Genomic DNA, 14,082 nt, shown 5'->3' on the forward strand with positions numbered 1-14,082 from the left:
CACTGAAGGAAATTGCCAAGTGCGGATGGGCGGATAAAACTACAAGGCACATAGGGCAAGATGGAACGTTTGAAATTACTAATTAAGAGACCACCAAGTCTCTGGAGTATCTGAGAATCTATAATAGCATTATCTGAAACGGCGGCCAGCAACAGGGCGCCCTACGGTTTTTTTTTTAAAATTCTTTTTCTCCCTTTTTCCCCTTTTCCAAAGATAGTCGAATTGACCTTTCATCAATTCTAGGCTCCTTAGAAGTTTGTCCCCCGCTGAAATGACTGGAATGGCTTAAGAAACGAGGTTTTGCTGTTCACTCAAGCCTGCAGCGTACTTCTAGACATTATGTAGGCCCATAAACAAGGAAAACAGTGGCTTTCCGGCTTCTAGGCCATACCCTATGTACTCACAGGCGCAGACCTATGTCGTACCGAGTAACCTTGACGGCACCCCAAACTTCAATTTTATGTCTGTCAATGCAAAATTAAGCCGTAATGGGTTTTCGGCGCCCCAAGCAGTCGACAGCGTTGACCATGTCTTCGACGACGCGGGCTGAATCGGAGTGAGGCTCCATACATTTGCCATTGAGTGCTTCGGCGTGACGCTGTACATTTATATTAGTAGCTGTTTCGTGTCGTGTTGTGAGGTTGAAACCCAGTATCATATTGGTCCTTACATCAAAAAATCGAACAAATTCTCGTGGAGATTGGAAGTAATGGGATGCCTCGCTGGGCTGCACCTTCTCTATGTCGACTCCAAGGCCAACATCAATATGGCTGGACTTGAGTGCCTTGAGAAGAGAAGGACCGCTTGAGTCTATCTCCATTGTGAAGACACCATAGCGGCTCTGGAGATCTGGGAGAGCAACCTGGGGCCCAGATCCATTCAGATACCTCTCAATCGCGCTCAAACTCTTAACAACGGATGCAGTCACGAACACAAAAGGGACATGGTTATTGTCCAGCAGGCGTGGTATAAGCTTGGGCAGGACATTCAAGTAGGCATTGAGGCTACCAATAAACAAAGCGACATGCTGGGGTCGGCAGACCCTGTTTCCAATGATGGTATCGGCTACTCGTTCGGCGTGTGCAGCAATTCGTCGGACGGAGTTGGTGTAGAAATGGACACCCCGGGTAAGGGACCCAATAACGTGGAAGTTCTTCGTTGCCTCCAAAGTCCAGAAGTCGACAGATACCCCCCCAGCCTCATGCGGTCTCAGGAGTTTAGAATCCATCAACCGGTGCAGCAATGGTGACTCGATGGCATATGGGTTGTGTTCTAAGCCGCAAGCCTCAACCAGGAAGCTGCTCTGAATTGTTTCTTCCCCACTCTTAACCACAAAGTAATCTCCATCCCATGACACTGTCGGCTTGGAGAGCACCTGAAGCTGCCCTGCCAGCATCAATGCATGGAGTTGCTTGCCGTTATGCAAAGGCATGGCGTTGCGGTATAGATACCACACACTTGCATATTTCTCGTTGAATGTCGTTCGTTCCTCAAGAGACAGTGCATTCCAGTAACGCTCCAGGACAGTACCCGTTGCATGGAGTACAGCCAACCACTCCATATGGCCATTTTCAGCAGCGGCGATGTCGGCTTCCAGCTCAGATTTAGGTCCATTAAGCTGCTTCATGCTGAATCGATGTAACCAGTTGATCTTTTCAAGCTCTGCAGCCATCGTCGTGATAATTGTTTCGAATGCATTGTGTGGGTTTTGCTCCAGATCCCTAGCCAACTTGTGCAGGATGTGTTGGTTGCGAAACACAGCTAGTGCCGGCGAGGGCCCTTTGACCTTCGGGAGGCGACCATTGCGAGAAAAGAGACAAATTTTACCTCTATGACCATTCTCTGCGAGCCTGAGAGCGATATCAACGGCCGTAAGACTTGTGCCAACCACCGCAACTGTTGCGTCGGGGGAAATGCGGTTGAGCTTTTGCAATGGCCAAGGGGCCCCAAGATATCCAGGAAAATGTGACATTTTCGAATAAATCTGCTTCGGGAAATCGCCAATTGCAAGCACAACCTGACGGGAGACAATGGGGCTGCTATCCTTCAAAATCACCTCATATCTGCCATCCAAGTCCACAACATCCACAGTCTCGTCCTTGATAATACGGACCTCGATACCGAGTTTATCAGCAGCATGAACGGTTTGGGCAAGCTGATCCTGCAGGTATTCTCCAAACCGTTCTCTGGTCGGAGGGGAACCCCGATATTCTTGCCCTTGCTCACTCATCCATCTCAAGAACCCTTCTGGATCACGGGCGAACACCCCCATGGTGGATGGGTGGCCGTTGACGAATGTTCCCTCACAAGCTTTGGAATAAGCCAGTCCCGTCCCTGGGTGTTCACCCTTCTCAATCAGGACGATTGACCTGACTTTCTCGTTTGATATGCTTTTGTTGACTACCTGGGCGGCAATAGCTACAGCGGACGTGCCGCTGCCAATAATTGAGACATCAACCATGTTCGGGTGCATCTTGAAAAGGTCGAAGATGCAATAGTCTTGCAAATTCAAAGATGAAACAATAGATAAAGTGGATGGGATTCGGTTAAATAACCGAATCACAGAGTTTATAGACAACTACCAACGTATCTAAGTGCAAGGCGCTGGATCTCAGCTTTTTATACGTTCTAGAAAATTTCGAGGAACTGGTAGAGTAAATAGAGCAATACGAGACCGTCTGGAGGGATTCGTCATTATTGTAAATCTAGGGATACCGAAGCAAGGGGTGGTGAGATTTTAGAAGATACGATTTACGGAGACTCTCGAACGCACCAACCCAACATGCATTATACAGTACATACCAACCATGGTAAATCTTAATTTTGCGATATGTCTTATAGAGTTCAAATTTTTGGTTGATATTAGTGCTGATACCGTTGACCGTATTCTGTGGACACGAGGCTGGTAGAAGGGTGTTTGGCTGACAGCTGGGGCTACGCCACCCGATTCCCGCTCCCCTATTTATTCCATGTATCATATAAAAATTCGCTTGGCAGCCAAAAACCACTAACATATATACTATATTATTATTATTAATCGAGTTTAACGTCTATATCGAGCCGTTGGCTATGACAGACACATGTGTCTAGGTAGTGGCCTGGGCCACTGCCTCTAAATAGTTCCTAAGGGCTCTACCAGGGCCCTCCTTTATCATTTGTATATTCATTCGAATTCTTTTCTTCGCCCGATCCGCCTATCTGTGCCAGGGCCTTTAGGCTATGCCCTCCTCGATATTCATTACCTGCTGGGTGTTATCTAGGCGTGACTAGATTACCTTTCTACACTGATATTTGTCGTTGCAAGAAAGGCCATTAGGTCCTTCATGGCTCTCTGTTCCTCAAAGAAACGGCATTCTGGGGCTATTTCTCCCTGTTCAGGTAGTGGCACTCCTGCCTTGACTATGGCCCTGTACAAGGCCCGTCTCTGGTGGCGCCATTGCCTACATTTAACTAGTAGTTAGCCTGACTGTTCTATCATCTAGGCGAGTCTCGGACCCCTATTTGACTCAGGTAGGTCGGTATTGCTGCGTGCCCAATTTTTAGCTGATAGTATTGACGAGCGAGCTGTTTTGGTGTTTCTCCTGCTACCAGATCTAGTTTTTATCCTTTCTGGGGTTAATAGCGCTGTTGAGCCTTGCAGGAGTGTTTCTCCAGGGTCTATACAGGCCATTGTTGTCTCTAGGCTTTGGTTTGCCTTAGTGCATGTTCTGTGTAGATACGCTAGACTGGGGCTCCTATCTATATCTCTGGGGGCCTTTTCCATAGCTACCTTAGCAGCTTTATCTGCCTTTTCATTCCCTAGTATATCTCAATGGCCTGGGACCCATTAAGTAGTAGTTTAATATCCTTGATCCTCAAGACTTTAAGCTGTATCTCGGGCCTTGATTGCCCCAGTCTTGCCCTGGGCCAGCTCTATTGACTTGTAACCGAGCTATAGCTGCTTGTGAGTCTAATAGAATCCTAATCAAGCTTTTATATTCCAGCTGTGCAGCTATTACAAGTATCTTGTATATATCTACTAGCTCAGCATTAAAGATCTCTTTTCCCTGCCCTAGGGATACATGCTTAGTCCTCCAGGTGCCCAAGAGCTCTGGCCATGCAATGCCTGCGCTAGTCTGTCTATTCTCTAGGTATGAACCATCTGACCATAGTGTTAGGACTTTATTGGGAATAGTTTCCTGCTTAAGTGCTTCTTTCTCTATAGGCACTAGTATAGTGCCTGGAAATGCCTTAGAAAGAGCCTCCACTATCTCTTTAAATCCTGCTGAGGGTCTATCTCCAAGATATTAGCTACCTTAGCTACTAGATACTGACTTAGATTCTATATGCCTTGTGCCTTAGGGCCTCCCGCCCATATTCAGTTATCTATAGGCTGTTCCCCAGGCTGTACGTAGCAGTCCCCCGTGCGGGAGCTAGCTAGTAGAATAGCCTGAGCTGGATGACCTTTAGACAACCCTAGTAGTCTTAGAGTATATTGCCTCTGGCGTCTATCTAGCAGGACTTCTGCTGGGTAAAGAGCTGCTTCTTTGATAAGTGGCCTAATTAGGGTAGTTTTATGCATGCCTGTGATTAGACATAGTTGTCTATTGATTATATATTGATACCCCCAACTTGATCCTTTTGACCCTGTCATCAGAGTTCTGCTCTATATAAAGTCGCTGCCTGTACGGCAGCTATCTGAATCTTAGCCTGCTAATCCTTAAGCTCCTTACCTTTCTTTCTTATAAACAGAACTGCTTCTGTTTTTCCTGTGTTAAACTGGACTGCCCGTTACTTACCTTGCTTAATAGCTATACAGTCAGCAAGCTCTAATTCCTGGCAGGCCTATTGTACTGAGCTAGCTGATCTCAGCAGACTTATATTATCTGTATATGATAATACCCTGATATCAAGAACTGCTTGCTCGATAACATTGAAAATCTCCCCTAAGTAGATAGTAAAAAGGATCGGGAATACTGGTGAGCCCTGTGAAATTCCTGATTCTACCAGCTATACAGAACACGGCTGTTGGTGGATTACTAGCTGTATTCTGCAGTCTGCTAGAAATAACTCCTCCCAGCGGTATATATGATGATCCTATACACCTTGACAATATGTATGAATTATATCTAAAGTGGCAACCTAACGAAATATCAAACTTAGAGAGGGAATAGAGAAAGAAAGAAAGAATTCCACCTTACAAGAACTGTAGGATCTTGTGTTGTAGGATCAGATCAACAGTGAATAAAGTAGAGTTGGTGCCTCAGGCAGGATTCGGCCTAGGCCCTGACACCTAGCAGCTGCTATCATTAGATCAGTATATCTGGATAATAGCAAGTGATTTATGGGTCCTTTATGCAGAATAATAGATATGGCTCCCGTCCTAGTATATCCCAAATCTACTACCTGTAGAAAGTCTGGTAATCCTGCCTCTACAAGGGCAATATTAAGCCCTAGAATAATATCTACACATTCTGCCTTAGGTGTCTCAAGGCTAGTCTCTTGTCTGGATATTAATCTATGGGCCTCTAGTAGGGTTTTCTTCACAGCTCTTAGCTGTGGTAGTATTGCCTCAGTTTGGGTTCTAGAGGCCTTTTTATAGCATTTTTTAGTGACTGTCTGCTATCCCTGCCCTCCAGGATTCATGTTTAGCAGAGCTGTGATATCTGCATATATTGTCAGGTTTGCTAGATCTTGTAGCCTTAGATGCAGCTCTGCTGTGTGGTCTGTGTGTAAAAAACTCTATCTGTCAGCCTTGGGGGTCCCAGGGACTCTGAGAGCCCTGAGATAGTGCTATTTAAGATGCTTTTTGCGCTGCTGGGGGCATTTAAGCTATGAGAAAGCTGTCTGGGTTATTTAGGCTTGCTAGGGCTATTAATCCTCTTCTCTAGGGCCTTAATTCAGGCCTTATATTATTGTTTCCGGGTATATTGCTAAGCTGCCTGGGTCTCTATTTTTTCATCAATATATGCCTGTATGAACTCTAGCTCTATCTGATATTCAAGCTTCTGATTCTTTACTGATTCTGATAGAGCTTGGCATTGCTTGTATAGCATTTTTTTCAGGACCTAGGCCCAGACCTAGATGTATCTGGTTTCTTTTCCCCTGCTTTCGGATATCTTGGTCGCTTTATATGCTCTGGCTGCTTCTAGAATTGGCTCTGCTTGGGACTCTGCTGGATTCGCTATTACTTTGGTTCTGCTCTAGGTCCGCTGGCATCCCCAGGGCTCTAGGGCTCCCTCGATATATCGGTGTTGGTCGTGGTGGTTGTATCCCACTCAGGGGCATCCACCTCGACACGCTCGGTAGGCCACCACCATGGGGGGTTTGGGACCTCCATAGAGGTTCCTGGGGTCTTAGGAGGCCTTTTTTTATTGATTGACGCGTTAAAACGGCGTGTTTTTGTTGGGTGTTGATTTTGATATTCCGAGCGCCTCTTCTTGGTAGTTGCGTCTATATATATTATATGTAGTACATGATTTTTGTATGTGGCACAATCTGGAAGTCATTTTAGAGCATCACAATAGTAATTAGGGATATCTAGTGAAGCTAAAAAGTTCCAGTCATGATCACAATACCCTCTATCTTTCTATAGAAGTAATACGACTCGCATTCAGCCTACTAAACGATCGAGAGCCGAGATCACAGATGATACGTTATAAGATAGGTCACAGGATAGTTTCCATTCACCAAGTTTCTTGGCTGCTCTACCACCCGATGGACCTGGGCTAGAACCTGGAGAGGAGGATCTGTAGTTTTAGGTTCACTTAAGAAACTTCGAGATAGTCCTCCATTTCAGTATGCCTCATCTGTCACAGTCCCTACTCTTTTGAGGTCTCTATAAAGTTTAAACTTCTTCCATGAACACCGCCACTGCCGTTGTCCAAGGACCGGGTGGCGCTCTGTTTCCTTTCAGGCCCACATCCCCTGCAGATCATGTCTTCCCGGCACTTTGAATATCTCCATGACTGCGTGTTTCAATTCCAGCTGGATAGAATTATGTGCTTAGGCATAGTGGCTGCAGAAGGGTCCCGTTGCCAAGTCTGATACTGTCTGTAGGACCGCCTAGCTCTCGCCGGCGGCCAGAATCGACGATTGAGCTTCTTGGCAAAGCGCTGTTGTGTGTGATTTGATAGGTCATAGAGTTCCCTTTTCAGTATCCTATAATCAGAATACCACTGTATCCCTGGATCTTATGTGAGATACAGGGTGACATTCCAATCATTTCCCTTGCTTTTGAGTGTTGACCACCCTTAAAAAGATCTCTTTGTAGCCAATCCGAGGATCAGGATCCTATGTCCGAGACATATGTGTCGTATAAGTTGGCATTCCTTGGGCTGTGGACCATATCCGTGCGCTTGGCGAGCATTCAGCCGCGTCACCATCATTACAGTAGACCTACTCTGCATACAGGGCCGTGGATCCCATGCTGGCTAGCCCAATTAGGACCGGTCGGTCTGTCATTTTGCAAGGTAACTTGCCCGTATATACTTGCAGTTGGGCAATACGTGGATCCGTGCCGTAACGGGCCCGCGCTGTTACAATTTAGAACAAATATCTGATCTACCATGCGCAACCCTATTAAGTCTTGCTAATATTATACCAAACTACATAACAATGAATATACGACAATGTTCCTTTGCATAAAACATAATGGCATGTAGATCTACCAATCCTAGGTCTTTATGGAGCCTACACCTGATACATCGATGTAACACCGCGACCAAGGTTTATACTGATATCTCTATCTGTTGATCTTATATCTTTCGTATCGCCAGATTGGGATGGCATAAGATATAGCAAATCGGGTATTAAGGATCAATCATCGATCTAAGTCTATTCTTAATTGCAGTTCCAAACTCCCATGGTTCATTCACCCCGCAGTCGGCTCTGCTGCACTCCATTAATTTTCCGTTCTGAATCCCAGAAGGTATATGGCAATTTCAAGTGTTCGGAAGAATTAAATTCATTACATCCCTCTTCGTGTCCAAGATTGGAGTAGACACTATTCATGTAAGCTGTACTTGGCACTGCATTGTGGTAAAAGAGGCTACCACTTTTCTACCTGACTTAGAATATTCTTTTCAGTTAGCCGAGTCAGATTGCATAATCTGCTATATCAGATCTCGATCGGAAAGGAACTTTCACATACCCCTACACATTATCCGGGGAGAGCTTCTGGTTCTCTATTTTGCTTTCCTTTTAGTACCCAAGTAACCCTTACATGTCTCTAGATGCTCCTAATAATAAAAGATATCTGATCTTCACAATGGTACTGCGTACCAATGCTAGTAATTGAAACTAGGTACTATGATCGTACGATTTGGTGCCGCGGGCTTTCTGACTCGTTGATAGGTCACCTATGGCTGATCTACAGGTCTAGGAGTTGGTATCCTTGAATCAGATGAACTCTACGTGCCTACATCGACTCATTACTATAAAAATAGCGGATATCCGCAATTCGAAAATGAATCGTGGAGAAAAACAGATTTGCATCTTTCTGTGAACGAACCGAACTGGCTTGGCCAAAAGCCCTCGAGCCTTTTACTTCCTCGAAGGAACCGAAATTGTTTCATGACAAGCCCTTGGGTACGACTCTGCAGTATCAACTCGGTGCGTGCTTCGAATACCCCCATGGTGGAAAGGGCACTAAGCATCCACGGCTCTTCTTACAAAGTATTTATTAGAAAATTGAAGTCCTTTTAATATTCATTGCCTCCCTCAAAAACAATGCACGACAATATCTTTCTTAAGCACTGCGTATACTGGATAGTTGGCTAGGCTCTCGGGGGTTTAGGGATGTATTGATCCTTCCGTGACAAAAGCTGACAGCTTATACGCACTACCGACGTACTGCACACGAGCCTGGGCTCTCTGCTACCTTTCTGGTTGCATCCCTGGTTACATATGGTTGCGCCCTGGAGTGCCACGTGCCTTTGTTCAAGCCTTTTTCCTGCAAATATTAGGGGACTGCGTACAGAGTAGTATTTTGTCTATGAGCTTACCGAGCACATTAATGGTCGATCTATTTCTCGATCAGCCTGCGACGGCATCTGCGGTATCCGATCTATTTGAGCGCCAGCTTGCCATTGAAGGCATAGCTGTTCTTGGGGCCTCAGCTTCTTGGTATGCAATGTATTTAGTGTTTCGGCATCTCCGTCCGGCTCATATTGGCTTTCATGTCATCGTCTTGGATCAGTTCTCATTATAATTTGGGATGCTCGCCGGAGCGGACGATGAGACCAGTGGCAGCAGTACCTAAAAGCAAGCGACAGAGCATACAACGAACGAACCGTTTGCTAGTCAGATAGAAAGCCGTGGTAAGAATATTAAATTTCATTCATTCTTGGCATAGAAAACGGTACCTTGGTTCTATCCGGGTGCTATGGCTTAGGGCTAAATTCTCTATGGGCTGCATAAGTTCATCCAACGACCTAGATTTTTACTGTACGCAATATGGAATGTCAAACGCATTCATACAGCCTCTTGGCACTGTATTAACAGTTTTTGGCGCCAAGGTATTTAAGGATTTCTTGATGAGGCAGAGGACGGCCGTTTGTATGCATATTTTAGTTGATGTTGGCATGCGAGCTTGCGCGTTCTTTTAACAGTATCAAGACCAATAGGAAGGTCCGACATGCAGACGGCTAACTAGTATACGTATAGTATGCTTCAAAATCCGATCATTTCCATTTTGGACTTGAAGATCCTTCTTCCAACTTTATTGCAAGTGCTGTACCTACTGTTGGTCTTGGCTACAGCCACTATGCAGAAATGTTAACTCTGGTGGCAATCACGAGCTCCTGAGGATTGCCAGTACTTTAAGACGTGTAGTCAAAAGCATCATTCCGATTGGAGCTTTACTTTCATGTAATGCAAACATTACTATGTGGAAGCCTTAATGGCTCGACAGCTCATATGATGACTACTTGTTAACGTTGGAACAGAGATTTGTTAATTGGATATCCACGGTGATGTGTCGGGCCTTGTCGGGTCTCTTTCAGTTTGGGTAAGCGCTTCTTTTGCCAGTGCTTCATTGGAAATTATGGTTCCGGGTGGATGTTACTGCTAGGGGTTTGGTATCTTCGATATGTGGGGAGGATTGTCAGCTGCATCGGTGGAGATGGCTGATGTGTGAGGGGGTTTATGGGTGAATAGATTTAGTTTGGTGCTGTTCTCTGGATTGTGGGAGGGTCTGCGTAGCATGGAGCAAACGTGGGAGCCGGATGGGGATGATGCGCGATTCGCTTATAGACCTTGGTCCCTTGCATTCGAATGATGAGGGGAAGGCATCCTTGCGTCTTAAACATGCGGGTTTAGGAAGAGGGTTTATGAGACAGATTATGCTCGTGTGACTGCAGCGGTGCCTCAGGTGGTCGAGGTTATATGATATCTGGATGATGGAGTGTTGATCCTTGTACGTACTTTGCATGTACAAAGTGTAGGGTAGATCTTGCCCTCAATTGCCGGAATGCTTAGAGATTGGCCAGAAGTCACCTCTACTTCAGTGGCTATTATAGTGACCGAGTTTGAAGGGAAAGTAGAATGATGTAAGAAGACAGAAATATGACCCACGGAAGCAGCCAGACAACTCGAGGCATTGGCTATACTCACCATCAATCACTGTACATCACCATCTTACTAAAGCACAGAGAGGCAAAACAAAGTAATGAAGGTATAGTTTCCAAGTGGCTTCATTATGTATCTCTTGATTCAACATGTTCCCGGTGTACAGCTTAGCAAGCTCTTCTGGGATTTGGAGTTCTCCGTACAGCTTCCAAGCCTTGAAACGTTAGGGAGTGTATCGCGTGTGGGATATGGCCATCACAGACCTATTTCGAGCATATATACACCGGGATAGTAGTCCCGGTAAACTGTGAGTGATTGATCCGATACTCGACGCTATAGGGTGTTTCTCAATGCTAAAAATGTTGTTCTATGCAATAAATTACATTATAGGCTGTCAGCTGAACATCTCCTCCAAGCTGACGCAGACGTGGAAGGACACATTGTGTATTCTGTGGGATTCAGCAAAGGCACCGAAGGGTTACCGGTAGGAGACGGAGAAAGGTCCTTGCCCCCACATGAGTTAGTGGACACTGTTAGACACGGAAGGTAGCCTGTCTTTGGGGCCTGGATAACATGAGGGATTCATAGACTTAGTGATGGTAGATAGTTGCAGGCAGGAACGCAATTGAAAGTCACTCACGGAAGCCACCCGGGTTGATACAAGAACTGTACCATCCACTAATCATAAAAATTCACGCGCAGCACTTCTCAGAGAAGTCGATATCACGTCCATGTATTCTTTTGGTAAGATTCATTCATTCCTCATCATAAGCTCACAAACCACTTCATCCCTCAACACTATACAGCAATTCACAGCCCTACCATCGGCACTTATCCCTTCCCTGCGGAGGATCCAAAACCACCGGGAATTTACCGGACCTTCTCATCCAACCCTTGCTCGCGCCAAGATCGCTTAGACGTGAAGCACCGGCAAGCCTACTCTATCGACCACGGAGCATAGATGAATCTTGGCAGGACTAATCTACATCAAGCGATGATCTTCGACATCGACAGCCCCGAAGAGTGTTAATCCCGGGCAATCTGTTCCGGAATATCCTAGTTTCTAGCTCTTCGCGGGCCCGATAATATCATCCGGGATAGGCCGGACTGGGATTAAATGTCCGAACCCTGTACAGGCAATTTGCGAGTCAGTGCTTTGCGGATGTCGATCACAGGCTGAATCGTGTATATAATGGACGTCGGAGATGGGGTGTGAGGTTGGTTGATAAGTGCAATTGAGTATCTGTGAACTGTTCTTGAAGACACCTCTTGAGATACCTCCTTTATTATTGTTTGCACTTGAGTGCCTCTGCTTATCCTCACGAAAATGAACACCTTTTCGAAGCTGGTTGCCCTTAGTCTGGCTACCTCTGTAGCAGGTCATGGGTACATGTACATTCCCTCTAGTCGTACTCGACTTGGCCATGAGGTATTTCCCCCCATCACTACCTGTCTACCCTGATCTAAGCGAATAATCCTAGGCCGGCAAGGACTCCTGTCCTGAATGTGCTATTCTGGAGCCCGTCACAGCCTGGCCGGACCTCTATGCCGCAAAGGTCGGCCGCAGCGGACCCTGCGGGTACAACGCACGAGATGGGATCGACTACAACCAGCCAACCAGTAACTGGGGCGAAAAGGTCGTACAAAGCTACAAGGCAGGCGAAGAAATCGAAGTGCAGTGGTGCGTCGACCACAACGGCGACCATGGGGGTATGTTCACGTACCGCATCTGTCAGGACCAGAGTATTGTCGACAAGCTGCTTGACCCCAGTCATCTGCCCACAGAGGAGGAGAAGCAGGCTGCTGAAGACTGTTTCAACAAGGGTCTGCTGTCCTGCAAGGATGTGAATGGGCAGGAGTGTGGGTACAACGCTGACTGCTCCGAGGGCGAGGCCTGTTGGCGGAATGACTGGTTTACATGTAATGGATTCCAGGCTTCTGAGAGACCTAAGTGTCAGGGAGTTGATAACGCGGAGTTGAATTCGTGCTACACGAGTATCGCGGGTGGGTATACGGTTACGAAAAAGGTGAAGCTTCCGGATTATACGTCGAATCATACTTTGATTTCGTTTAAGTGGAATTCGTTCCAGACACCGCAGATTTATCTATCCTGCGCGGATATTGCTATTCAGTGAGTTGTTGAGCGACAATGGTTCAATGTGTTTTGTTTCTTTCATGCTTGGTCTATGCTCTGAACGTGCACAGTCCGTCTAGTTTGTCTTATGGTAGCTCTACATGGCAAATATCAGTGTCTATTGCTCTTAAAGTCACAAGTCCCATTCCATCTGTAGGCGAATCTTTCGCATTTCTTCCGCAGCACTCGACAAGTGACTTGTCTCCCCGTCCACTCATTAAGAGCCAAGTTCTTCCCTGGGCCTAGCTCCTTGGCCGTTTCAATTGCTACCCATACGGCATGTGAGCACTCCAAAGCTGGGATAGTTCCTTACAGCCGATTAAGAGCCGAAAACCCTCTCAAACACCTGTTATCAGTTGCAACAAGGAATGTTGCTCGATTATTATACTTCAAATTCGCAAGCTCGGGCTCAGCGCCCGGATAATTAAGGCCTACGGATACTGAATGACTATCTGAGATCTGTCCATTTTGGTCCTGCAAGACATATATCCGGACACCATATAAAACTCCCACTGAGCCACTGGACAATGACGCTGAATGGCGAGAGGTATTTAGCCCGTCACCGCCGGCTTCAACACCGATTAACTTAGCTTAACTGGCTCCTCCTCGAATGGATAGAACATGCCGGCTGCATTCGAACCACCCCCGAGACATACCACTACAGCGTCCGGAAGCTTTCCTAATTCCTGCTTCATCTGGGATTTTGTCTCATCGCCAATGACAGATTGGAATGTCCGTACGGTTGTAGGGAACGGGTGTGGCCCAACTGCCAAACCAATAATGAAATGTGTTGTATTAAGATTGACAAACTAAACTCGGAATGCTTCATCAACGGTATCTCGCAGCGTGTGAGAGCCTACCTCTACCGGAACAACAGCCACCAACCAGACGGATGCGGGCGACATTTAATGCCTGGCGCCGGATATTGTCGGCGCCCATGAATATAGTGCATTTCATACCAAACTTGACACATACATTAGCAGTAGCATAGCCATGGTGTCCTGCGCCTGTTTCTGCAATGATGCTTGGTTTTGCCCAGGCGGCGAGCAAGCAAGACCTAACCAAGAGCGTTATTAATCTTGTAGGATCCAGTGTGGTTCAGATCTTCCCTTTTGAGCCAGATATCGGCGCCACGGGCATGATCACTTAGGCTTGTGGCACGATGCAAACGTGACGGCTGATTCCATGTATATACCCGTAGGAGTGATACTCCTTCCAAAATCCAGGGTCATTGACAGCAGAGTTAAACCCTGCCTCTAACTCAGCAAGGCAGGTCTTCATTGCTTCCGGGACATACTGACCGCCGAGGTCACCGAAGCAGCCGGTCACCTTAGTCCAATGCGGTTTCTCCATCTATATGGATTGACTAAGTACTCAAATAACCTCTACTGTTGCCTCAT

General features: G+C 46.3%; 3 protein-coding genes across 3 annotated transcripts; 1 reads left to right on the forward strand and 2 right to left on the reverse strand.

The window, feature by feature from the left end:
- Positions 1-478: 478 nt before the first annotated feature.
- Positions 479-2,473, reverse strand: BDW43DRAFT_307122 (FAD/NAD(P)-binding protein; the record flags this gene model as incomplete). The annotated part of the gene is made up of 2 exons (XM_032046181.1): positions 479-598; positions 671-2,473. The coding sequence occupies 2 exons, from the start codon at positions 2,471-2,473 to the stop codon at positions 479-481; spliced, it is 1,923 nt and encodes a 640-aa protein (XP_031904440.1).
- A 9,402-nt stretch (positions 2,474-11,875) lies between these two features.
- Positions 11,876-12,683, forward strand: BDW43DRAFT_321931 (uncharacterized protein; the record flags this gene model as incomplete). The annotated part of the gene is made up of 2 exons (XM_032049448.1): positions 11,876-11,977; positions 12,030-12,683. 2 exons carry the CDS (start codon positions 11,876-11,878, stop codon positions 12,681-12,683), a joined length of 756 nt encoding a protein of 251 aa, XP_031904441.1.
- Positions 12,684-12,991: 308 nt separating this feature from the next.
- Positions 12,992-14,035, reverse strand: BDW43DRAFT_297308 (tryptophan synthase beta subunit-like PLP-dependent enzyme; the record flags this gene model as incomplete). The annotated part of the gene is made up of 5 exons (XM_032044364.1): positions 12,992-13,267; positions 13,339-13,491; positions 13,568-13,695; positions 13,745-13,833; positions 13,878-14,035. The coding sequence occupies 5 exons, from the start codon at positions 14,033-14,035 to the stop codon at positions 12,992-12,994; spliced, it is 804 nt and encodes a 267-aa protein (XP_031904442.1).
- Positions 14,036-14,082: the final 47 nt, after the last annotated feature.

The sequence above is a fragment of the Aspergillus alliaceus genome (assembly GCF_009176365.1).
Source record: "Aspergillus alliaceus strain CBS 536.65 unplaced genomic scaffold BDW43scaffold_5, whole genome shotgun sequence".
NCBI lineage: Eukaryota > Fungi > Ascomycota > Eurotiomycetes > Eurotiales > Aspergillaceae > Aspergillus > Aspergillus alliaceus.